Source organism: Struthio camelus, chromosome 1 (assembly GCF_040807025.1).
Source record: "Struthio camelus isolate bStrCam1 chromosome 1, bStrCam1.hap1, whole genome shotgun sequence".
Classification (NCBI taxonomy): Eukaryota; Metazoa; Chordata; class Aves; order Struthioniformes; family Struthionidae; genus Struthio; species Struthio camelus.
Window position 1 is genome coordinate 99,254,719 of NC_090942.1, and position 24,777 is coordinate 99,279,495.

At 38.7% G+C, this 24,777-nt stretch overlaps 1 protein-coding gene across 4 annotated transcripts in view; it reads left to right on the forward strand.

Moving 5' to 3' along the window:
* Positions 1-1,227: 1,227 nt before the first annotated feature.
* Positions 1,228-24,777, forward strand: part of ZPLD1 (zona pellucida like domain containing 1) — a 33,458-nt gene continuing 9,908 nt past the window's right edge. Inside the window, exons 1-8 of one of the 4 annotated variants that reach the window (XM_068907429.1) lie at positions 1,228-1,821; positions 3,668-3,799; positions 3,965-4,080; positions 13,394-13,507; positions 18,575-18,795; positions 21,036-21,217; positions 21,819-21,891; positions 24,556-24,653. In XM_068907429.1, coding sequence (XP_068763530.1) covers positions 13,402-13,507; positions 18,575-18,795; positions 21,036-21,217; positions 21,819-21,891; positions 24,556-24,653 — 680 coding nt within the window. In that variant the 5' untranslated portion in view covers positions 1,228-1,821; positions 3,668-3,799; positions 3,965-4,080; positions 13,394-13,401. Of the gene's footprint in view, positions 1,822-3,667; positions 3,800-3,856; positions 4,081-13,203; positions 13,273-13,393; positions 13,508-18,574; positions 18,796-21,035; positions 21,218-21,818; positions 21,892-24,555; positions 24,654-24,777 lie in introns of those variants that run through there. The other 3 variants (XM_068907418.1, XM_068907438.1, XM_068907446.1) reach the window with 3 other exon arrangements.

The following is a 24,777-nucleotide window of genomic DNA, read 5'->3' on the forward strand; positions in this document are numbered from 1 at the left end:
GGAGAAGCTGAGAGAGCTGGGACTGTTCAACCTGGACAATACATAAAAATATCTGAAGGGAGGGTGTGAAGAAGACGGAGCCAGACTCTTCTCAGTGGTGCCCAGTGACAGGACAAGAAGCAGTGGGCACACACTGAAAGGAAGGGAGTTCTGTCTGATTATAAGAAACAACTATTTTACTGTGAGGATGACTGGGTGCTGGACCAGGTTGCCCGGAGAGGTTGTGGATTCTCCGTCCTTGGAAAGATTAAAAGCCATATGGACATGGTGCTGGGCGGCCTGCTCTTGCTGACCTTGCTTGAGCAAGGGGCTTGGACCAGATGATCTCCAGAACTCCCTACCGACTCCAGCTATTCTGTGATTCTGTGGATAAGAATTTTTGCACTTGCCCTCTTACTTGGAACGTATTCTTTCCATTCAGGTTTTTGATTCTTTGGATCATTTTCTTGCAGCCAGTCTACCTCCTTGCAGATAATTTGAATGTCAGCAGCAAATTGCAGGTGAACGAGGGCTACCTAAATCCTGGAGGAGAAGAGAAGTGGGTTTGCTTATGCGTTTGTATCTTTCTGCACGGAAAGAGAAAGCTCGGGTGCTAATGGCTAAAACTTTCAATCAGACCATGTCCAAAAATCCTCTGAAATTATTGTTTAAAAGTATCAAACGTACAAAATACATTTGACAAAATGTACAAAATAAATAGTGAGACAGGCAGAGAAATTTGTGGAACAAAGACAAATTTAGAGTTTGAAATGACTATAAGACATCTTGCTCATAATGAAGTACAGTCAGAAAGCTGTGTTGAGTAAACATATTTTGCTCTTTACTGATATATTCATAGCATTATGCTCTTATTTGTTCTGGCCGGAAGAGCTGGTTGAAATTGTGCTGAAGAGTGCATGCAAAACTACTGAATATTTTACGTGGCGAAAATCATTTCTCTACAAATAAGTTGTGTAGAATTAGAGAAACGAATGCTTGGGGAGAGATCCCTCCGAGGAATAATGGTGAAGTATTCAGGTCTGTTTTATTTTTCCATGTTAATGAATACAACAAATTCTTTACATTTTAAATTTATAGTAGATAACATGTTATATAGCCATGGAACTACTGAATGCCCTTATTTATAGAGAACTTGAGACAGAACCTTGGATTTTATGGGTGTATGTAGCATGTTCTTTAGATTGTTTATAGCACAATAGAGTAGTGAAGTGCCTGTTTTTACAAAGTACAGAGTTTTATTGGTTGCTTTCTATAAATAACAAGTGCAATTAATTACTGTGGGAACATATTGGGGCTGGTTTTCCTCTTTCCTATGAAATTTTAATAGATTGAGAGCTGAACTGCTGCAGTTCCAAACTGTGTGGTGTGTTTGGGCATGGGAATACATAACTAGTCGCACTTACTCGCTCTCAAAATATGCTTCTTGGGTAAACATTGGCAATGGTTTTCATAAGGGTATATGATGAAGTGTGTAGCTCATAGGTCTTCAAAGGGACACGGCCTACCAGAATGAAGGCTGAGCTTACTGGCTACAGAAGGCTCTTGATGCAGCCGTCTTAAGCTGCGCTGCTCAGCCAGCTTTTAACTTGTTTCTGCTCACAGGTATGCAGATGGAAGTGTGTTCACCTCAGCCAAGCTGCTCTTAAGCTGCTGCAGCCTGTGGCGAGAATTGGGCCTCGCAGAAGCGTGCGGCCACCATTCCTCCATACATAGCTGCTGAGATGGCCAGCTTCTTGGGTGCTTGTCAGGCCATGAGGACCTGCCCCGGAGCCTGGAGTGTTGTCTCGTTTACTGAAGAGCATAATCTGCAGCAAGAGAAAGGTGAGGTGATAGCTGTGAAGCTGGCCCAGGATTTCATTGCCTTCGTTTCCCTGCGAAGGAAAGCAGCCTGAGTGTTGCAGAAGCTGGCCTTGCTGTCGGTGACAATGGAGAGAAACTGCACACAGTGCCTTAAAATGATTTGATGTTTTTAATAATCTTACCTCAAGGCCAAAAGGCAAGGGATGATTTTTTGGTATTAAATGCATCTTAAAAAATATATCAGAAGGTTCATGTTTTGGAGATCTACTCAAGGATCGACTGTACTTTAAATGCTCTTGTTTATGGAACTGATGTTACACTGAGGTACTTCTTGTGGATCTATGTGATGAGATATCAAACCTGCCTAAACAGTTCATATTTAGTAAAAGCGTGGAACCTTTCATAGCTGTATTTCCTTTGGTTCATCTTTTTATTACTCTAAGGCTGCCCTAGACAAGGCTAAATTGCATTATTCATATTGTAACATCAGGTTTAGTTTTTCAGTCCTTACCCAGCCAAACCAACATTAACGTTATAGGGTATGCACCTGAATGAAGGGTTAGAAATTTGTGGGGGAAAAGAGCCCTGTGGTGCCTGACTTTTCCATAATCTATTGTTATGGACTGCATCTTTTCTAGAGCAAAACTCCTGCTGCAAACAGCAAAAGCTTTGGCTGGCTGAGTAAGGGGAACGCACTGGGCTTTCCTGTGACTTATCTAAATTTCAAATGCTCGGGTATGACCTGACATTCCCATGGGCACACGCCATGAAGTTTGTGAATGGGTTACCCCCTTCAGGACTGGGAGCAAGACAGTAGAAATTGTTCTTCCTCACCTCCTCTGGAGCTGCAAAAAGCACTGCTGGGAGACAAGGCCACTGCTCTTCTGCATGTTGGTGGATGGAGGTGACAGGCTGGCAGGGATGGAAGGAGGGATAGCTCAGGAAAGGGCATAGAAACGCTCCCACAGGGTCTGGAGAAACTGGAAGCAGGTGGGGGCCGTGCAGACTCAGGAGTCTTTGAGGGTTCCTCTAGCGCTTCTTTACCAATGCCTATACCTCTGTGGGGACACTCCAGTATTAAAGGGGAAATTTACTTTCTTGCTTCCAGTAGTGCCCTGACGTAGTAGGATTATGAGAAGGGGATCAGTGCATCCTGTCACCCTACGTTCTGCCATCGTTGCTCTTAAGGGCCTGCCAGGGTTACCATCAGTGTGCACTGTGTGCACTCAGTAGTGCTTTGATGTTTAAGAGGACCTGGCCTAAGTGCAGGCATGGCAGAAACAGGGCTTTTCTGTTCTAAAAAACACTCTAAGCTCCAACAAATCTGGACACCTCAAAGCTTTCTGTGTCATGCCAAGGGCTGTGAACTACCCTTTTCCCTGGCCAAAGCATAACTATAGCTTCCAGGCATAGACGGCTGAAATAAAAACTAAAGGGGGGTGAAGGGAGGCAGGAGGAGGAAGAAAAGCCTAATGCAACAAAAAGGAGTTAAACTCCCTCCCCCTCTCTTCCCCCCCCCCCCCCCCAAATTCCAGAGATACAGGAGTAGATGTTATGAAGCAGGCTCAGTTTCTAGCAGCTTGATCTTTGCCTTTGTGTGCACTTGGCTTTGTGTGCACTGATGTCCTGTTAGTAATTATCATTCTGTTGACACCTGTATTCATGATGACACCCCCATATCACATTTTCATCACAGCGTGAAATATCGCTCTCTTTACTTTGTTTTGTACTATGAATTTAACCCAGCATTGAAAAAGCTAGACACTTCTCACAGCACACAACGGGGCATTGATAACCTTGCAGACTAGTTACTGATCCTGTCTCAGTGCTTCTCTCTCTCTCTCCTTTCCCCCACCCCTCCTCTTAGGCAGACAAGGTTTTCCCTCAACAAGCTGATGACAGAAAAATTTCTCCAGGTTGATTGTTTGCCCCACATGGACCTCTGGAGAACTTCATACATTGGAAAGAACGAGATCAAAAGGCTGCAAGAAAAAAAGAGGTGGAGGACTGAAAAAAAGCCACCATAAAGATCCTGATCAGGTTTCAGTCTGGGGATGAACAGACTTGCAAAGAATTCTGAGAACTGTCAAGTTTTCCCATCTAAAATTCAGACCTATTTTAAAAAGATTTTTCATAATGAGAGTCTCTTCTCCCCCATCCACAGGCTCGGAGTCTTTTTTCAGAAAAAGTTCTGCAGGGCAGAGAAGTTGAACACTTGATCACATGCAGGAGCACAGGATAGATGGAGTACAGCTGACTCAACAGCTACAGGGGATTTGGGTAAGTGCCCACCATGTCAGCCACCTAGAACTTACTAAAATACTGGTAAATGTCAAATTATTCTTTACTTTTTTATTTCTTTTTATCACTTGTCAGGCAAGGTTAAGCTCGCTGGGAAATCTCAGTGGGAGTTGGTCAGGGAAGAAGTTTGCAGGGAACAGCTAATGAAAACAGGAAGGCAAATTAGCATCCAACTGTGAAAAGAGGTGTTCCTTCTCTCTCAACTTAGCTTTTATTTAAAAGTACCCCGACCAGATCCACGCTATTGATGTGAGGGGAGGAAGGTTACAAACCCCTTGCAGTGCTGAGTTTACCAATGCGTGTCTAACCCGCTCACTGCGCTTTCGAGAGGGAAACAATTGCCTGAGGGAGACGCTGTTATCCAGCTTGTGGTGTCAGTCTGCCTGTTCCCACAATCATTGCATTGATGGATGAAAATTTTGATAAGTGAGACTTCTTATCTGGCTCCCACTGCAGTTGAATGGCATGAGTTTGCTGATTGGAAATGACGTTGTCTCTGGTGACAAAGGTGACTGAACATGATAATTGCTCCACCTTTGTTTAGGTTTTTTTTTTTTTTTTTAAGTAATAATGATGACAATATATTCTTGAGTGAAGATACTGGGGATTTGAAATCGAGTCTCTCGTTAAGCTGATGAACTGATACAGTCCAAATTGACATAGTTACTGCAATTTGCTATGTGTACTGCGAAAGGAAATCTTATCGTGGTCTGTGAGCAGTAAAAGATGGGACTGTTGGCCTGCTTGTGTGCTCTTGGTCAAAGAATACTCTTATCAGTGCATGACGTTTTATTTTCTTTCATCTCTGTCTTGAGCAGTATCCCTCAGGCTTGTTTTAGAGTTTGGCTTTAAAATTACTTCAGACTTTTTTTGTGTCTTTGAGAGGGACTCAAAACATGGTGAAAGAAATATCCATAAATGAATCTTTTCTATTTCACAGTAGAAATAATTTCTATCTTTTTCTTTTTAAATATAAACCTAGGAACACTGTGCGTGTGCTCCAATTTCAAAGGTAACCCCTGGTATTAGATACTTTCTTTGAGTGAGAGATAGCAGCGTTATTTATCCCAAACTTGTTTAACTTTTAAGCATTAGATAAGGCCATACTGTACTGCAACAGTATTCTACAACTCCACTGCATAATTTCTGTTCCTAGAGTAGGGAAAGTACAGTCGTTGTGATGCCATCAACTGTTACAGCTACTTTTTGTCAGGGAAGTCTTATTTTAATAGTAACTTTTCAAGCCGCAAACAGATGGCTGCAGTATAATCTACTTTCCAGCGACGACATTATTGACAAACGTTATTTACTAAAGACTTATAATTATATTCTCTTCAAAAGTATAAACAAAGTAATTAAATAGAGTGATACTCATTTAGATCTTTACCTATGTGACTGCAAGGCTCCTGGGACAGGCAATAGGGTTAAGAGTGTCTCATCACTAGATCAGTGGTTTTGAATCCAGACCATGGTTACAGGCAACTGAAGGCCATTAGCCTCTGATGACTCTTTTGTGGCCTATATCAAATGATCTGATGGTCTCTGTAAATTTGCTAGCTAATAGGACTACCTTAACGATCAGTGCTCTGAGAGGAAAATTGGTAGACTGAATGTGCATGCTTTGGGAATGTATTTTAAGCTTAGGAACAACCTTATCCCTCCAGGATCTAGGGACGCTCTTGTTTTGCCCTGCAGGGTTGTTTGTTGCTTTGCTTGTGTATTTGAGTCTAAAACGACCCTGGACTGCAGTCTCCTCTTGATTTTTAAATTGGGATGTCTCTGCTAAAATTGACAAAGGAACACAACATAAAACAGGTGCAAGAGAGCAAAATCAGCTCACTTATTTCTCTCAGTATTGGATTAATAACTAAATAATTGGTTATTGGATTAATTACCAAATAATTAGTAATTAACCAAACTTTAACCAACTTAAAAAAAAAAACAAAAAACTGTAGCCATCTTGTTCATTACAGATACTTCTCTATGTAATATCCAGTGTGTGGATGGGTGATGTATGACGGGTGGGGTTACATGATGGTCCTTGTTTTGTAATAAGTTAATTTTAACTGGTAACCATAGATTTTTCTTTTCTTGTTTGTGATACTCTGTGGCTAAAGCGGTGAGTGGAAAAGCCAAACTGATTTTTAGTTTAGTTTTCTGATATATCAGTCAGGTATGTGGTGCCATTAATGGGATGTATGTTTGTTTGCAGTAAGTTCTGGCATTTCTTGGTGCATTGACCAGAGTTATACTGAAGGATCTAACTTTTAACACACGAGAGTTTAAAAAAAAAAAAAAAAAAAAGCAAACAAAAAAAACCAAAAAAACCCAGAGCTAAGGGCAAAAAGTCAATCCATGTGGGTTCTAGTGACTAAGAGAAGATGAGGTTTTCCTTTGTCAAGAACTGCCAAGTCTGAACTAAAATGATCTTTTCAGATCCATGCAACAATCTCTAGACCTTAAACTGAGCTTTCTTTTTTCTTAGGTCTCCTATTGATATCACTTTTTTTTTTTTCCTCATGCAGTAGAGCATGTGAAGAGTATGGAAGTAAGAGGAAAAATTTCCCAGAATTCTGTAATTCGAGTCCAGTGCTTTGATCATAAATCACTTCCTTCAGTCCAGTTTTCCTCTTGGATCTGCTCTCAGTGACAATATTCTGCACTTCATATATGTGTGAATCTCCTCTGGGAAATAGTGGTTAATTCATGCAGGTTGGAAGAACAGAATAGAAATCTGCTTTTCCTGCGTGGCTGAGGAAATTTGAATTTTTTGCATTTCATGTCAAACTTCGTGAAATTGATCCGTGTTTTCGCGTCTTATTGAGGCATCTGTGAACCATGGAGTGAGAAACGTCTACTTTCGAAAGTAAATTTTGAAATTTTTAGCTTATCTACCAGATACATAATATCTCTTGCATACTTTTATTTAAAGGATATGATGGGTTTGATTTGGAAAAGATTTGCATTTCCAGGGGCCTTAAGCTGTTTAAATCAATGTCTGGATGAATTTTGGCAGTATTTTCTGTGAAATGCAGGAAGAGAGAACAAAACAGTCTATTCAAGTAATCTTTGTGGGACAGCAAAACAAGTATTCTGGCAGTATTTAAAGTAGAATTCAACTGCTTTGTTGCTAAGCACAGCTATAGTAAAAAGATGAGGGAAAGGTAGCCGAAATATCATTTGAAGAGTATCGTATTTCACTAATGGACGTAGGAAACGGCTAGAATAGCGCTATCTAGCACTCAGTAGCAGCCAAAGAGTTTGTTCTTTCATTTCAAGCATCTTGAATGGATCAGTTTAAATAGATGTAGTAAGTCAAAATGTCTGGCCTGTCACACAAACAAATAGCTGTGAGGTATTTTCATGCTTTTAATGACTGTATTTCACTATTAGCCTGATATTAATGTCATCTTGGAAAGTGTTGTACTACTTTGCATAAATTTCTTGGAAGTATTTCATATAGTCATATCCTTCATCTGGTCGCTGTTTCTCTTTTTACCTTGTAAATATGCAGTTATTTGTTTAATAATTTCTTTTCGGACCAGATTAAAAAATCTCAATGCGTCCAAAGATTTATGGTAGTAATGAGTGAAGACACACGTATAGTATCCGAAAGATTTTTCGTTTGAAGCATATGTGTATGTATTGGCTTCTATTATCCACGCAACATACACATATAACTCCCATTACCATTAATAGGATTCGCAAAAAGACTGAGCTGTATCTTTTGTAACCAGATGTAGCTGTTAAGTAAGGTTTAGAATGGATGTTTCATTTCAATTTGTAAGAAAACTGTGGATTGCTTGCACATAAATCTGCTTATGGTCCAGCACCCTGGACCGGGTTTGAAGCCTTTCTGAACTGACCACCTTTCAGATTAAAATCTAGTAATTATAGTGTGGCTTCCATTTGCAGGGAATTAAGTCTCTTTCTCTTTGGATTTTTTATCCTCTGCAAAAGGGCTTCTTGTAAATGGACTGGAGTGTAAACCACAATTTTATAAACTTTGGATACAAAACAAAAACTGCATATTATTTAAAAAAAAAGTCTAAAAATTAGTTTATCTCTGTAAGCACATGCTTCGTTTATAAAACCTATTGGCATTTCAGATGTTAGTTATAATTTAGTCTGTTCAGGTAAAGCTTCTGTTTGGTTCTAGTGGAGACTTGAACGAGTAAGAGCTCAAAATTTTGACCCAAGATTAATCATAAAGCTGAAATAGTATAGAGCTAATCCAGGACTAACAAAAATTATCAAGAGCAGAGTAAAAACCTATGATGAACAAGGATGCTTGGGTGATTCTAGGACCAGATAATTGCTGAATGACATTCTGTCCATAAGTGCATGTGTACATTTTACACATGGTCTTTCCTGTGTCGCGTGCATGTACTCGTTGTGTTCTGAATTACTAGTAAATAGAGATTAACTTACCTATTAGAAAAAGAAAAGCAACTTATTTTCCCCTTTTGTGGGGAGGAGGGTGTGAATTTTGCCGGGTTTTGTACATTCCAGGGTACACTGATCTCTGGTGTTTTAGTTTTATCATTTCCTCATCAGTGTTGTTAAATTACTAGGTTTACTGTGTTTCTGTCCTGAGTACCCTCAGATGCTGTAGTTTTGGGAACATCCCAAATATTTGCATGTTAACCTATGTCGCTGTCTGGATTTTGTAGCTTTCCATTCAGGAAAGTACTGATCTTCAGTTTTTAATTACTATGTGTGTGTGTGTGTGTGTGTGTGTGTGTATATATATACATACGTGTGTGTGTAAAAGTATTATATATAATTATATATTATAGATATGCACTATAGTTGTATGTACAATATAACTATATGATCTATATTACGTATGGGTATAGGTATGTCTATATAATGCTATAAAGAAATAGGGGTGCGTGTGTGTGTTTCACAATCTTGGCCCCAAATATAGCCCTCAAACAGGGGCAAGTTTTATAGTTGAAACCTGTCCTAAAAAATTATTTACATCTCAGGTGCAGGCATGCCTTTATTTCTGTAAAAATCCTTTTGGAAAAGGAAGCGTTACTGTTTGTTTGGTGATATGTTGTTCAAAATGCACTGTAAATTTCCAAGTCCTATTTTGTCAGTACCTGAAGAGCCAGGGATGATCAGAGAGAAAGGAATGGAAGACGGCAATGAAAACATGATCTGGATAATCACTTAAAATGGGATGTAAAAGTAACAAGAGGAGGTTAGCCTGTAATTAAAATATGTCACTGCTGAAGGACTTGAGGTAGACAATTATTCTTCTGTTTATATTCATTGGTTATTTTTAGATGATGGCAAATGATTCAGTGCGTGTCTAGAAGACAAACAGTTCTGGAAGACCTGACAAAGGTGCAGTTAACATAGTTCACAACAAAAGAGTGCAGATGCAGAAACAAGTGTGGAAGTGAGATGGACAGGAACCAAAAAGGCAAGAAACTATTTCGTCGTGAGATGACTGTGAGAAATAGTTCTCATTGAACGAAATAAATTATTATTGGAAATATTTTTTATGAGTAGAAGCAATATTCCTATTCCATTACTTGGAGAGACCTAATATATGTGGTTAGGGAGCATTTAGGCAGTTACTAGATGTATATGAAAATGCTTATAAATGTTCCACCAAACTCTAATGTGAATTTATCACATCTACAACCTTTCTTTCAGTAGGGTTTTCATTATCTCTATTAACTATTCTCTTTTTGAAAGTCTTACCCAGTAAGGAGGCGTAAATATTACCATGTTACTTTGTAGAACTGCTGCACCCCGTGAATGGAAAATGGAGAACAAGCAATAGATTATAATTTTGTCTCATAAAATACAGAAGGATATGTGAAATAGATAATATATTCAGAAGTCAGGATTGGCTCACAGATGAATTTTGATTAAAAAATATAGGGCTGAATCAGTAGTGAATGCTGTTCATAATGGAAAATTTGTGAAGATCCTTTTGGATCTTAATAAAGATGGGATGGGAGAAGAGAAATGAATGTCAGGTGATAAAAAGCAGGGAGGAAGAGGGAGTCTAGGTAGGTAAAACCACTGATGTTTCACAAAATTCAGTTTCTAAATTGAATGCAAAGTGGCTTTTGTTTAACATCTCTATTGTGCAGGTTTTTTGACATGGCAAAATTTGTGAAAACAGGAAAAAGGCCTTTGTAAAAAGATGAAAGTTAAGTTGAAGAGAGTATACTGCAACTGTTACCTCTTGGTACTCTTCAGTGATATGCGGCATAGGAAAGTAAGACCTGCAGTATGACTCAGTGCTGAATTTATAAATAAATTTGATTCAGTAGACATTCATAACCTGGCTACTTCAGCATTCTGAAAATTTACGGTCATTTTATTGCATTGAAACCTGAATATTTTGGATGTTTTTTTTTTTCTTTTAATCGATTGTATTAGAAATCTAAATGAATCGCAGTTCATGAAATCAAATAACCAGGTTTGATAGGTCTTTAAATCCCAGACTGTCTCTTTATGTGTACCTTACCTTTAAAGGTCTGTTTTGTTATTAATGCCTGAATTAGTTGAGTGAACTTCTCTTGGTGCCAATGGAAGTCCTACACAAAAATCTCACCTTCATCTCCAGGTCCATGGGAAGAACAGTTCCCTTTCTAAATAGAAATATGCCAAACCTATTTTGGAAGAGATATTTAGATGGATGAGTGGATGTGGAAACATCTGGAAGTAAAATGATTTAAGTGACTAGGAAAAGATTAAGTGATTTCGGTGCACCTAAGCGCTACAGTGAGTGTCACAAACAAAATATGGTAGATTATGAAAACGTGGAAAGGTCCTTGAAGATGCTTAGCACAGAAGAATGGGAGAAGAGGTCTGAAGAACACAAATGAGAGCTCTGTGTACATCAGTGAAACTCGGAGTGGGTTTGTCCCTTTCATAGCCTGAAAGGATCAGATTTCCCTTGTGATATTGCATTAGCATCTTTGGAATCATGAAACTGTCTTTGGCTCTCTTTTTAACAGCCAAATTTTTTTGCTGCTGGACCAAAAAAGTGTTTTTTTGGGAAGCACCAGCCCTTTTTTTCTCAAAAAAAAAAAAAAAAAAAAAAAGATTAAAGAACTCTGCATGTCACGTTAAGGGGGGGAGGGTGCGAATACTTATCTTTCACGTGCCCGTGTTGTCTGCTGGATTGTAAACCACCCTGTTTCTCACACTTGAATATTCAACTTCCCTTTTTTCTAAGTGGAAGTTTCATTTCATGTTTGTGTACCAGCAATAAGACTTTCATGTCCTGTTACCATTTTGATAAAGCTTTATGTTTTCTTCAGATGGGTGAGACAAATATTCAGCAGTATCAGTGTGGTACCAATCTTTTGCTTAGGATGGCTGTATACATCTGGGAGACTCAGGATTTAGCATTTTCAGTGGAAAAATCATTTGCTAGAGGCTTTTAAGAAAAGCTGGACAATCAGGAATGACATAAATACGGCTAGTTCTACTTTAGGGTGGAAGGGGATAGGTAAGGGTGGCCTTAGGGTACTTTCCAGCCCTGTAGTTTTCTCAAGAGAAATAAAAAAGTAATGCACACTCTTAACTTTTTTTAACCAAAGTGAGCAGGCATCAGCCCACCTTGTGATGTGGATCTGCATGTTGATCCATATGCAGATGAATCAATAGCCAGAAAGCAGGCAGAACATTAATGGTTGTGTTAAAATCTCACTCACTCTGGATTTGGCTGGAGAATGAACGCTCTAAATACTTAATGTCTTAATTAAGCTTCATTTCTTAGCAATGGTCTCTCCTTCCTCTGAAACACATCAGCAAAGGTTAACTTTAATAATTAAAACTTTAGAATTTACTGTAAGTTCTGCTTTTCCTTAAAATAACAATAGCTACGGTTTTGTGATTGTCATTAAATACTTTTCAGACTTTTTTTTGTTAGCAAGACAATACTATGGTAGTTAGAAAACTGAAGTCAGATTTTGATCTTGGTTAATTGTCCTTGATTTATTACCATTGTAAGGGACATTGGGAGCTAGTCCATATACAACAGAACAGTAACAGCTACTTTATCCAAGTAACTGTTGTAAAGCAGGGGTGAGGCTCTGGTACACTGGAGAGATGTCAATTTTCCAAAGGAAAAGGGTGTTTGTTTTGAAATAGAATATGAATTTTTATAGTTTAAAAAAAACAAAACCCTAAACACCACCTGCAAAACCTACTTCTCTACCTGTGAGTAGTGGAGAAGGTGAGAAGACCATGAAAATGCAGAGGTTTCATAGCAACCCAGTTAGGAATTTTATTTTTTTGCATGTATTTTCATAAGTCTTTATTAATGTTACACGCAAATGTCAACCTCCACAGGAATCTAATGGAAAAAAAACAGTAGAGGGTGAAAGTGGGCTTTCTTTTAGCGCTCTATATGCCCCTGGAAGTTACATGAGGTTGCTTCGTTGCCATGGATCAAACTTTGATCTGGAAGTTGTGCAAATATTGCAAAGCAAAACCACTTTTGGATAGGAGAGCAGAAATTATACCTATACCTGTCTGACAAAACCTGCATGCTTAGCAGGAGCCTGGTGTTTTCACTCCTCCATTTTTATTCCACACACTTCCAAGGAGAATTACACAGGAGTGAAGGGCCAGACTCCGCTGGTGAGGTTTGGACATCAGTTTGACTTCTTTAGTAGAGTTTGGCTCAGTGCTTTTTTCTAGCTGGGTTGTTTGCTGACAAGGAACATCTAGGAGAGTGTCTCAGATGCGATTCAAGTAGGTGTAAGTTTCTGTGCTAGCTCTGCGTGAAATTGCATGCATGCTTCAAAGACCAGATTTTTTTGCTGCTAGACATGGACTGATTTACATTAGGACCTCGAGCCTGAGAATTAAACAACAAACCATTTATCTGTACAGTTTTCAAGGACCTGGATGAATTAACTGTTGTTCCATCTAATTTAGTGTTCTTTCTCAAAAGATTTTACACTAAAACGTCAAAAAAAGAGCTGTTGATATGTAAGTACTTAAACACTTCCCTAACCTATCAAGATGTTGGGTTTTTTTTTTTTTTCCATTTTCTTTTTATACAATCCTGGGCTACCTCTTTTGCTGCAAGTTACTATTAAAAGCTGTAGAAGTTGATAGAAATTACCCATTAGTCAGAAGCAGAGAAGTGAGCCCTGCTGCCTGTGGCCTCTTTCCCAAAAGTCTGTGAGCTTTATTCCCAGCGCCTTTGTTGGAGGCCATCACCTCCTGAGTGGCTAACTGTTTGCAGTATGCATCTTTAATGCAATGAACAGATGTATGTAATAACTACCTAATGTTTTGCTAGGTTTTGCAATGGAACAGGTATGGTTACTGCTCCTGCTGACAGTTAAAGTGCTTTCAGTGACTGCTCAGTTCAATGGATACAACTGTGATGCTAACCTCCATAGCAGGTTTCCTGGTAAGTGTTTAATAGACTTCATAACGGCTTCTTTATTGTCTTGATTCAAAGCAGTGATTATTTTTAAATACAGAGCTTTAAATCTGTGTGGTGCCTGGTGGTAGGACTTCACATTAAATGAGTGTTAACTATTTCAGTGACAAGGAAACTTCTCTAATGTGGCACTTGATGTTCTTTTTAACAGTGGGTCAAGTTCAGCCTAATGTTAATGAATAGTACTTCCTTGACACCAATGGGGTTCGACCTGCTTTTGCCAGAGCTCTGTTCTATCCAAAAAATTCACCAGAGGTCACATTGCTGGAAGTGTTCGGCATGGATTTAAGAGTCTGACACTTCTAACTAGAATTTTTTCTTTTAATATCTTAACTGGGCTAGGTAATGTAATCTGTGTTCTTTTATTGAAACACATGAGTTTATATCTAATTACGAGGAAAATGTAGTTGAAGGCAAAATTCAGTGACTCACTTCATTAAGCCTTTGTTTAGGGACAGGTGAAGCAATTGGATGTATCCATATATGATGTACACTTGTACCTCTGTTAAAAAAACAGGAATTAAGTTGCTTTGGGGACATCAGATGTCTAGAGCTGCTCATACAGTGAGAAGTGGAAATGAAATTTCAGTCTTAGCAGTATGTATGTCAGAGTTGACTTGGCTAAAGGATGTTTTAGCCTCTGTCACATGTTTTATTCTTCCTCTTTCCTTTGTTTCTTGGGCAGAATAATAATACTGCAAATACTGGCTGGTATTCATATCCTCTGTTTCTGAGATAGCAATTGAATCAAGTGGTTTAGCGGTGACCATTATTATGCTGTAATACCTTTCACTGTTGTTGTTTTTTGAATAATAACAACTTTGATTTTTTTCAGGCAGGATCAGTTCTTTTATTAAACCTAAGTCAGCAGAAAGCCTACAGTCTGTATTTACTGTTGCCTGTGTTACCACCACACTGCTGGTGCTTTGTGGAGGTAAAGACCAAAAGTGGGTTTGATTTATTCTTTCACTTAATTGGTGTGAATATGGAGAGTAGAGAAATACAAGCATGCAAAGAAGATCAAATATGTTGTCTCCATCCCTGACAAAAACCACTGTTTAAATGATCTTTCACAAAAGCCTCTGTAGGTTTCCCTTCTTAGGCAAAGTTTTACAAGCTTGCCTGGAAAATGGTAAGTGAATTGTGTCCCCGTATGTCAGACCCACATTTCATAGCTTTTCATGCAATTGTTTTTGTTTCAGGCTTTTTGAGAGGATTTCAGGAGCTGGAGGGAATTTCAGATTCCTCTTTCTATGTTTTTTTCATTTGCTCTAGTCATTTTTTATGGTAGCTCTATATCAAGGCTTTATATTTGCAATGTGATACTCATGTATTGCAGCCAGCTGTTAATGTGGGCAGTTAGGGGCTACTTGCAGTTCTTCTGCCGTGTGTGTTTTTTTTTTTTTTTAGTCATATGGATTCTGTGTTGAATCTTTCTCCCTTTCCCATTCCTCCCCATAGGAGCTGAGAGTTGAACCATGCTCTTTCCTGTTCATGACTCTGAAGCAGTAAAGATTCAAAGGCTGGAATTTAGTTGACATTCTTAGTGCTGATTTTGGGAGCTAGGGAAGAAGAGTAATTCTGCTTATGTTAGCCATGCAGTGTGGAAGTAAAAACAGTACATTTTTGTCCTAAAGTTTGACAGCTGATATCTTCAGTGTGCAGGAGGGATTGCTGTGTAATACAGTGGGGCTAGCAGAGCTCTGTGGGGTTGGTGGAGCTCTATTTTATGGGTTCAAGATCCCCAGAAGATGGGTGAGAGAGCCTGTGCTGGGTAAGGGAGGGCTTTTTTTCCATTATACTTGTTTCCTCAGCACTGAGTTCAGAGCTTTAACTCTTGACTACTTCCAGAGCTCAAAAATAAGTGGAGCGGGGAATGAGAGGACAGCAAAGAGAATGTTTCAAAAAAGATCTTTGAGGCTGTGATACTGCTTACAGGGCCTGGGATTATGAATATGACTCTTTCCCCCCATTCTTTATTTGTTCTGTATAAGAACATAAATGCCACACATGGAGTGAGAGTGGACTTCCTAGCTGAGGTCTATGGTGGCAATAGCAGAGAAGCTGTTGCTTTATTAAGTGGTTTTCCTTTTTTTTTTTTTTTTTTTTCCTCCTTTAAATTAATTTTGTGAAGAACAGAAGTTTGGGAAGCTTGTCTTCAGCAAAAATTTGACTGTTTTTATCCTTTATTGTTTGGGTGACATCTTACACTGGGATGATGCTGCATAAATAAGATGATTAGTAATCAGGCAGGACTTTTGTCTCTGCTGTTGGCAGGTTTATTTTAGAGTGTAGGTGTGAAATAGCTGGGCTGAAGGAAAAAACATATTCTTTGGTAAACTGAAAATTCTGTGACTTTTTATACCAGAAGCTGGTCATTGTAGCACATGTGGTAAGGTCAAATCCTGCCATCATTTGGAGAGCTACCTGGAGAAGAACACGTTTGTTTCCTGACAGCATTTGACAATTTGTAATTTGGCTTTAGTTCTGCATTGCAATAAAAATGTAACTATTAGAATGCTTTGGAAGAACAGAACCAGAGCAGCGTGGCTGTCTTCAGATGGAGAACCCAGCGATTTTATTCAGGGGGCTGTTGCCATAAGTGTTGCAGCTTTTTCACATACACCATGCTTTAGTTCACTACTAAAGCAGCAGTTTGATCAAAGAAGAGGCTCACGCAGAGCAGAAAGCTGGTTTTGAACTATAAATGTCTCTGACCAAAGGATTTCACCAAAAGAGGTGCACGATGTTGTGGCCAGCTATTGTTCTTCCACAGCTTTTTCACTGTCTGTTCTGGAGCGATTCCTGGCGATGTGTGGAGGGGGAGGGACCAGAACAAAGTGGGCAGTGGTCCTGTCTTTTTGCCCTGAGTCCACCCTTGATTTGGGATGGCCTCTGTTACCTCCATATTTGAAGTACCTCATGAACTGTACTGTGTTTTGCCTACGACAGCCTTGTGAGTACTGTTGATCAGAGGAAGCCAGTGTGATTTGCATGAGAAAGAGGCCATGCGCTTTGTCTATATGTAAACTCTGTGACAAAGAGGCCACTATATTTAAGGCTCTGTCAAGACTCAGCTGGATGACCTAACCTTCCAACCATCTCTCCTCTCTGTTACTTAGGAAATAGAAGCTTTTACAGGTGGAATCCAAGCATTTTCATTTAAACTCATGTAGGAGTAATTTTTAACTTTCTAAACTCAAGAGAAATGAGCCAGGCTTTTAAAATATCTAAAGTGAGATCATATCTGTTTGTTTTTAGTTCCAGAATTGACAAATTTGACAACAATACTGCCTTGTAAAGTACTGGGGGAAAAGGTTCAATCTGATAAAGTGGCTTATCCTCCTGTATAGTGCAGAGAGGTCGTTTTTATAGTGTGTGTGGTCTCCTTCCCCTTAGTGTCAAAGGACAATTTTGTAAGTGGTAATGGTGCCTTACCAGTAAAGTAATTTTATAACTCACTTCAAACCCTTTACAAAGCAGGATATCAAGTGGGCTACTTTATATTACATTTGTTATTTGCAGTTTGTTACTATCTGACTGTTTATGCATTGGTCCAAATAAGCCTAAGGGCACGTTCTTTTTGCCATACGCCTTCTCTCTTCTGTCTGCTCCACCTTAATACATCCATGAAGTTGTTACAGCAGTCCCTCTATAGTGATTACCAAGGCAGGCGGCTTCTTGACCTTTGTACATTAGGTGAATGGCAGTACATGTATGTACAAACCAAGAGAATCTCATGCCCAATCACTTGAAGTCCTACTTTGCCTCCAGTACCTTTCTGCCCAAATTTACCTCCAAAGGGTAATGTTTAAGACCACGTTAGCTCAGGACAGAGTTTAGCCAGTTATTTCCTGCGCTTGGCTTGGCTTTAAAGCCACCATTAAAGCTGTCTAAATTAAACTACTTGTGCCCCTCTGTCATTGGGGAAGAGCCAGTCTATTGTAATGGAGACTTCATTTCCTCTCTGTTGTGGCAATGCAGCAAAACAATTCATTTCAGCAGGCTTAATGGTATGGTATTGACTGAAGTCGTTCTGCCACTTTTAATAGCACTTAATCCTTAAGCGGATGCAATAAATGAGTTGTTATATAAAGGAGTAATGCCTGTGTTTAACCCGATGAAATATGTCACTTTGGAGAGCACTAGGAAAAATGAAGCTTAACAAAAAAACCGCCCTCATCATCTAAAGGCAAAAAGGAGCTTGAAGTAAGGCTCCTTTATCTTGCTCTTTAGCTAAACAAACTGTCATTCATTCCTATGTTCTGGTACAATGCTTTCAGTTTTCCATTCAAGTATGTAATTCTTCAGAGTTTTCAAATAAAAGGCCAACTTCTTCATCCAAGAAGTGTTTTTACTGTTCAAAAATAGATCAGTTGTAATAACTGTTGTTTTTAGGTCTTTTGTGTTGTCATAACGTACAGAATGAAAGATTGCAAGACACTTTGTAATATTGATCATTGTCTCTCAAAATCCAGCTGATTTTTTGTTGAAGCTGATGGTTCTTAAAAAGAAAAAAAAAAACCTTTGAAGATACCGCAGTAAAATGCTCTGATATGCTGTTGATTGTGGTTCAGAGTCTGTATAGCCTGAGATTGTAGTGGACTCTAGACAACCTCAGACAAGTGCAAACAGCTTCAGTGCCAGGTGTTGGCAGGGGTGTGCTGAAAGGCAGAGCTCAGCCTCCTGAGTTTCTCCAAGTCCCTGGGAATTCCTATTTCAGAAGGGGACCCCAAATATTTAACCCCTTGCTGTTTTCCACTCATTTGAATGTAGTATTAATTAAGATACTGGGGAGTTTTGGAGAAATAGTTGTGTTGCATGGTAGACTGTTACCATATTTTTGTTCTGTGTTTTCTTTAGTGAAGTTGTACCGTCAAATAAATCTGCTTGATCTTTACGTTCTGATCTTGCTGTCATTGGGGTCTAAAACCTGATGTGATCGCCAGTTACAAAAGCACTGCTAAAATAATTCTGTGGTCATTAGCTAAAGTACACCTTCTTACAGTGTGTTTTCCTGTATTTCTCTTGCAGCTGAACGAGATATCAATGTTTTCTGTGGAGTACAGACAATTACTATGAAGATAAATTTTTGCACAGTTCTGTTCTCTGGTTATTCTGAAACAGATCTGGCACTGAATGGGAAACACGGGGACGCTCACTGCAGGGGGTTCATCAATAACAACACCTTTCCAGCAGTGGTCATTTTCATCATCAATCTGAGTACTTTGGAATCCTGCGGAAACACTTTAGTGGTAAGACAAGGTCCAAGTCACATGGTGGTATCGCTGTTAATGCATGGGGTTGAGTGTCTGGCCTTGACAGCGTTGTGTCTTTTATGGATGGATAATGTTTGTATGGTCTTGTTCAGTTAGCAATATATTGCATCCATCAAAGAAAAGCAGAAAAAGTTGTTAATGTATAATACTGGTTACTAATTAGAAGATACGGTAGGAGACAAATTTGCCTTCTGATTAGAAGGTACGCTTTTCATTGTAATAAGTTTTTAGTAGAAAATGAAATCGTTTCCCCCCAAAATCCCAACTTTTGCTAAGCGTGTTTTAAATTTTGCCAAAATTTTTGAAATAACTATTTAGAAAATGCACACAACACTTTTAAGAGTGGGTTAGTTTTATCAGATGAGAATTATGGTCTGGGTACCTACTTCTGTGCCCCTCTATGAGAGGGCCTGGCTGACCGATCTGCGCATTGTGTGGTAAGGCATTGATTTCAGGCTGAATGTTACAAGGGACGTAGTCTAGCCAGATACCCAACCCTGCAAAGGTGAAGGCTAACAGTAGGCATCACTGCTAGTAGTCCTGTGATGCCATGCACCTCCATGGAAGAGCTCAGCTCAGTATGGAATCTGATCCAGGAGCTGATTTTGGTGTCTCTTTCATACCAGTGTAATTCCATTTCCTTCAGTGCAGTTACATCACTGAGAATGACAGAAAAATGTGAGGTCTCAACCCTTCTAAACCAAGGGAGGAGGAGGATTATACGGTTTGTGTGTACGTCACACTGCACAAACAATGATGACCTGTATAAAAATGCATTATTTTTAAGGCTGGAATTTTTAGTTATGCTTAAAGATACCTGTCAGTTTTCATAATAAACCGCCTGCTTTCAGTCCCTAATAACTTTGCCAAACTGGGCTGAAATGTTCAGTATTGCTCTGTGACCTATTTGTCTTGGCCTGAGTTTTCTTTTAAAATTCCATAGTATTGGGAAAAGTGCATAGGAGCATTGGTCTTCTACTGGATTTTCCTGTAGCCAGAGAAATCAGAATACCTGTCGTGTATCCCCTGCTGCTCAAATGTTCAAGGAGTTCAAAGTGTTACAACTCACACACACCTCAGTGTGATTCTTCCACGATGCAGTATCTCTTCAAAGTTTAAGAAACTTCATTCTAAAGCTATTAAAAATGCCAGTTCTGCTTATACAGTTCTACAAAAGAAATGCTGCAGCTGAAGTTCTGTGCCATCCTAATTTGGCCCTGTTGCCTGTGTACATAATGAGAAAGTAAATTGTGGCATGTTTGTCTGTTGTTTTTGCGCGCCACCCATGTGCTGGTTCCAGAGCAGTAGCTGCAGATGGAGTGGGGCTGGATGCTAGTGGGAGGAAAGGGTGCTCTCCAGTTTTCTGGAGGCACCAGAGGTTCTGGTGAGCTGTGTCCTGTTGCTGACTCTTCTGCACACTTTATGTGATACTGAGTGACATAGGATAGCACAGGTATCCTGAGGTATACTGAATCTGAGTATGCTACTGAACTGAGTATGCTACTGCTGAATTGAGCACAGGTGTCCTGAGGTATACTGAATACAGGTAACTGAATTAAGGTTTTGTTGGCAACTTCAAATAAGGCATTATCTGACTATATATTAAATAATTGACTTTCAGCTCTTGAATTTCTCACAGCATTTCTTTGCAAGCAATTTATTATTTAGAGATGTTTAAAACAGACAGAAACACAGACCTGAAGTTCAACTATTTGCCTTGTATCTGCTTATAAATACAGTGGTTTTAATGTGTCAAAACCAAAAATATCAAGAGTGACCAAGTATTGTTTCTCTGAATAAAATTGTTACTGCAGCAACTTTGTTGTGTGCGGAAGCCTGTTTTCAGCTATTATCTTTTAACCATAATAGAAATGTTCATTAAGCTTTTTCTAGGAAGTTGTGGGAATTGATTGGGAGCGCTCAGAAAAAAAAAGTGTCCACCAAAAAAAGTGGTTCCAGGGTTCATCCCAGCTCTTTTCAAATGGTGCTCAAGTCTTTGTGTTTATGAACAGCAGTACCCACTGTACAGTGTGTATTTCTGACCCTGGGGAGGTGAGAAACAGAACACATGGAATTTGATATTAATAAATCAATTTCTGAAGGATTTCTTAAGCTTATCTCTGGGTGAATTATGAATTAAAGGATCAGTATTCCTAGGTATCTCTTATTCCATGCTTAACCTTCTGGTAGTATTTATTTTTTGCCTCTCTCAATAGGTATCCTCAGCTCGAGGTGTCAATGCCTATGGGAATATCTCAGTGGTACAGATAGGTAATGTTTCAGGCTACATAGATACACCAGACCCACCAACGATTATCAGCTATTTACCTGGACTTCTGTACAAATTTAGCTGTAGCTATCCGCTGGAGTACTTGGTTAACAATACCCAGCTTGCTTCGTAAGTGTGCTTTTCGTTCCTATATGTTTCATTCCCTTATGAACATAAGCCCATATACACATATACATATGCACCTAAATGTATGTATGCCATAACAATATTATCAGCATACTGATATTTAGCCTTGTAACAGTGGGGGGGGGGGGGGCACAGAAAGAAGCAGTTGCCTAAGGTAATGTAAAACTTGCCTTAAAATTCTGGTGTTCTGATGGCAGAATGGTACCAGCAAATAAATGGAAATTCTTCATGAAATAGTTTGTAAACATATGAATATGGAGTGCAAAAGAGAATATTTTTCATGAGTAGACCCGGTACATCATGGAAAATATGTTCCTTTTTGTCACTTTGCCTCTCTGCTAATTATTTTCCTGATTCATGTTTTCAGCAATATCCATTACTTCCCCCATATTTAAGGTTCTGTCAGCATTTCCACTATAAATTCCTATTTCTGAGTTTTATAACCCAAACACACAAATTAACTCCTTGTGATACGACTTTTGGAGTTTTTAACAACAAAACCCACTGAAGTTATGTAAACACAAACATAAAAAATGTATATTTTTAATCTTTACGGTATATATTTTTTCTAATTCTATTTTAGCTCATCAGCTGCTATTTCCGTGAGAGAGAACAACGGTACCTTTATCAGCACTTTGAATTTGTTGCTCTACAATGTGAGTATAAAACACTAATATGGAAATCGGATTAGCAAACGGAATTTAGACTCCTCTTCATTATGTGCTATTCTCCTCCCAGTCCTCTTTGTTTTAATGTACCTGTTGTCTTGTATTCTTACGGCTGACCTTTGAGGATGCATGCGCTCACTTTTTGTCATAAATTTATAGTTTCTCAGTTTACAGCTCTGGCTTTCAGGTTCCAGTACCATGTAAATAATCAGTTGTAATAATAATATTCATGTTCCAGAGTTCATATTTGTGATGTTTGCTTTGCTTTTATATACAAATCTCTCTCTCTCTCTCTCTCTCTCTCTCTGTCTCTCTCTCTATAGATAAAGATATAGATATATATGCATATGCAAACATATATGCAAATACATATACACACACACATATAAAAATATATATATATATATATATATGAGTGTGTGTGTTCGTATTTCTGTATATATGTACAGGTACATTGTACTGATCTAGAGATTACTCTCTGTAGAAGTCTGTAAAAATTTTTTTAGACCTATTCCCTTAGCAATAAACTGCAGCACTTTTGCTGGAGTTTTTTTATATTCAAGCTTCCTGAGAGTGTTTTGATCATCTGTAATTGTAGTGAGGGATGAGAGATTCATTCCAAATCTATAGCACGCTGTACATGCTACCTCATTGCATGATTTTTGCAGGGTTTTAAAGGTCAAAAATTTTAATAACAGCTTTCAGACAACACTTCTTTCTTACCTTTCAGATAATTTAACTTGAATATGCATTATTGTATAAACTTTAATTATGTAAATGTGGATGGTGGCAGTAAAACATGAAAAATGCACGAACCTCTACTGAAGAGCAGCACTAATGCCTGAAATGATATTTTCCTGTTGATTAAAAATTTTATTCATACATTTAAAAAACCTGATTTAAATATCAATTTTTCAATCTGTCAAACAACATTTTTATAAATTATGAATCTGATTTTTTGCGTTATTATTCATGCCATCATGATGTTGAGTTATAATTCGTGCAACTGATTTAAAAGTCAATGCTTTATACTTTGAATATAATGAGCTATAAATATTATAACAGGACATTTTCCAAAGGTATTTAAAAAAAAAAAAATCGTGTTTGTTTGACAGAGCAAAACTCTGAATAACAGCCTGTAATGTCTTGAAATGAAGATTATATTCCTCTCATTTTTAAATAAACTTGTAAGCCAAAAGATGGTGGGGGGGCTGCCAAATTTCTCTAAGTGCGAGAATTGACCACTACTTGTTTCTTAGGGCCTAATTCTGCAAACACTGGGATAAAAACCCTGTTAATATCTGTAATGAGAAAGTGCACTGGTTTCTCACATACCAGCTAAAAGATAAGTTTTCGCTCTGTCCTACTGAGCTTACAAGTCGACCATGAGTAATGACGTTTTATTCCTCTGATTTCAGTCATATTATCTGCTCAAGTAGTAGATACTTTCCTCATATGAATAGTATTGCTAAGGATGACACATTCAAGCGTTGGATGTGCCCTTTTAAAGAGATGACCTGCTCTGATACCTCACAGAGTTGGTCTTTGTGCAAACATGGCTCTCCAGGCCTCCGATACTGAGGAGGCTGAATATGGGGCTAGCTATAAATTTTGGCTTGGTTCCCTTTGAAAAATCACATCATCTGCATGCTTACTCTTTCTTTGTGCTGTCTGCTGCTGCTCTTGGCCTTGCCTGCCACACTGAACCTGATTTTACTGTGGCACTTTCAAAATCCTGCTTTGCAAATTTTTTATGATGTCTTGAGCGCTTTGACCTCTTATAGGAGGCCTTTCTCAACGTGCTGATTGCCTATATTTTCTGGAATAACAACCTATTTAAGTGACATTACCTGTAAGTGAATTTTGATATGCTGAATTATGTCCGTCACTCCAGATTTGTTTCGTGGCATCTGGAGGTCATTGCTAAAGTGACATTAATGATTCAGCCTCTGACCAGAAAACTGACATTCTGTGACAGAGCATAATAAAACCAGCAGTATGTATTTGTGTGGGGGAAATTCTCAACTTGTTTTTTTGTTGTATGTAGTTTTCTTGGAACAGAATTTTTGAAATGTTAAAATATAAATGAAAATGTCTGTTACCTAAAACCTTCAACAAGTCCACTTCCATTAAAACTACGTTTCAGCTATCAAAATACGTCTCTTTCCTACAGCTTGAGATATATGAAACTCCTATGGCATTACAGTCTTCAGTAAACCAAAGGACCATAACAGTCCTTCCTGGCAAACAGCTCAGCGTGACAACCCAGTCAAGCTTCTTTAGAAAATGCATCAGCTGCTACGTTAGGCGATAAGGGACGTACTGAGGTGCTACGTTGCAGTCACCCCTTCGTGAAGGGTGCTTCTTAATCGCCGATAGAACCACTTCAAGAAGTCATAAATAGACAGGTTCTCCGAAATAGTTGTGGAGGATAAGGCCAGTCAGGCGATGATGATCTTTACAGACAAACTTGCAGGGAAATGCTCTCGTACTGTTCTTTGCTTTTTCCCATAAAGAGGACAAAGTAAATGACAATCCTATAGAAAAAAAGTCAAAAAAATCAGATAGGAGTTCAGTTTATACATAGTGGCAGGTACCCCTGAGTTGTCACTGTGGGATTTCTGGTACACTGAGGCAATGTTTGTTTTTCAGGATTCAACCTACAGCCAGCAACTCCTTATCCCGAGTACTGGTTTACCTTTGAAAACCAAAATATATGCAGCTGTGAGAGCAACCAATCTTGATGGCAGGTACCATAAAGGATGTTATTTCTTGTCTTGCCAGTTTTCCAGCTCTTGGGATTGTAAATTGTTCCGTGATTTATAAGCAACTATCTTTCCTCATAGCCTTTTGTAGGTTAAAATGGTGGTTTGT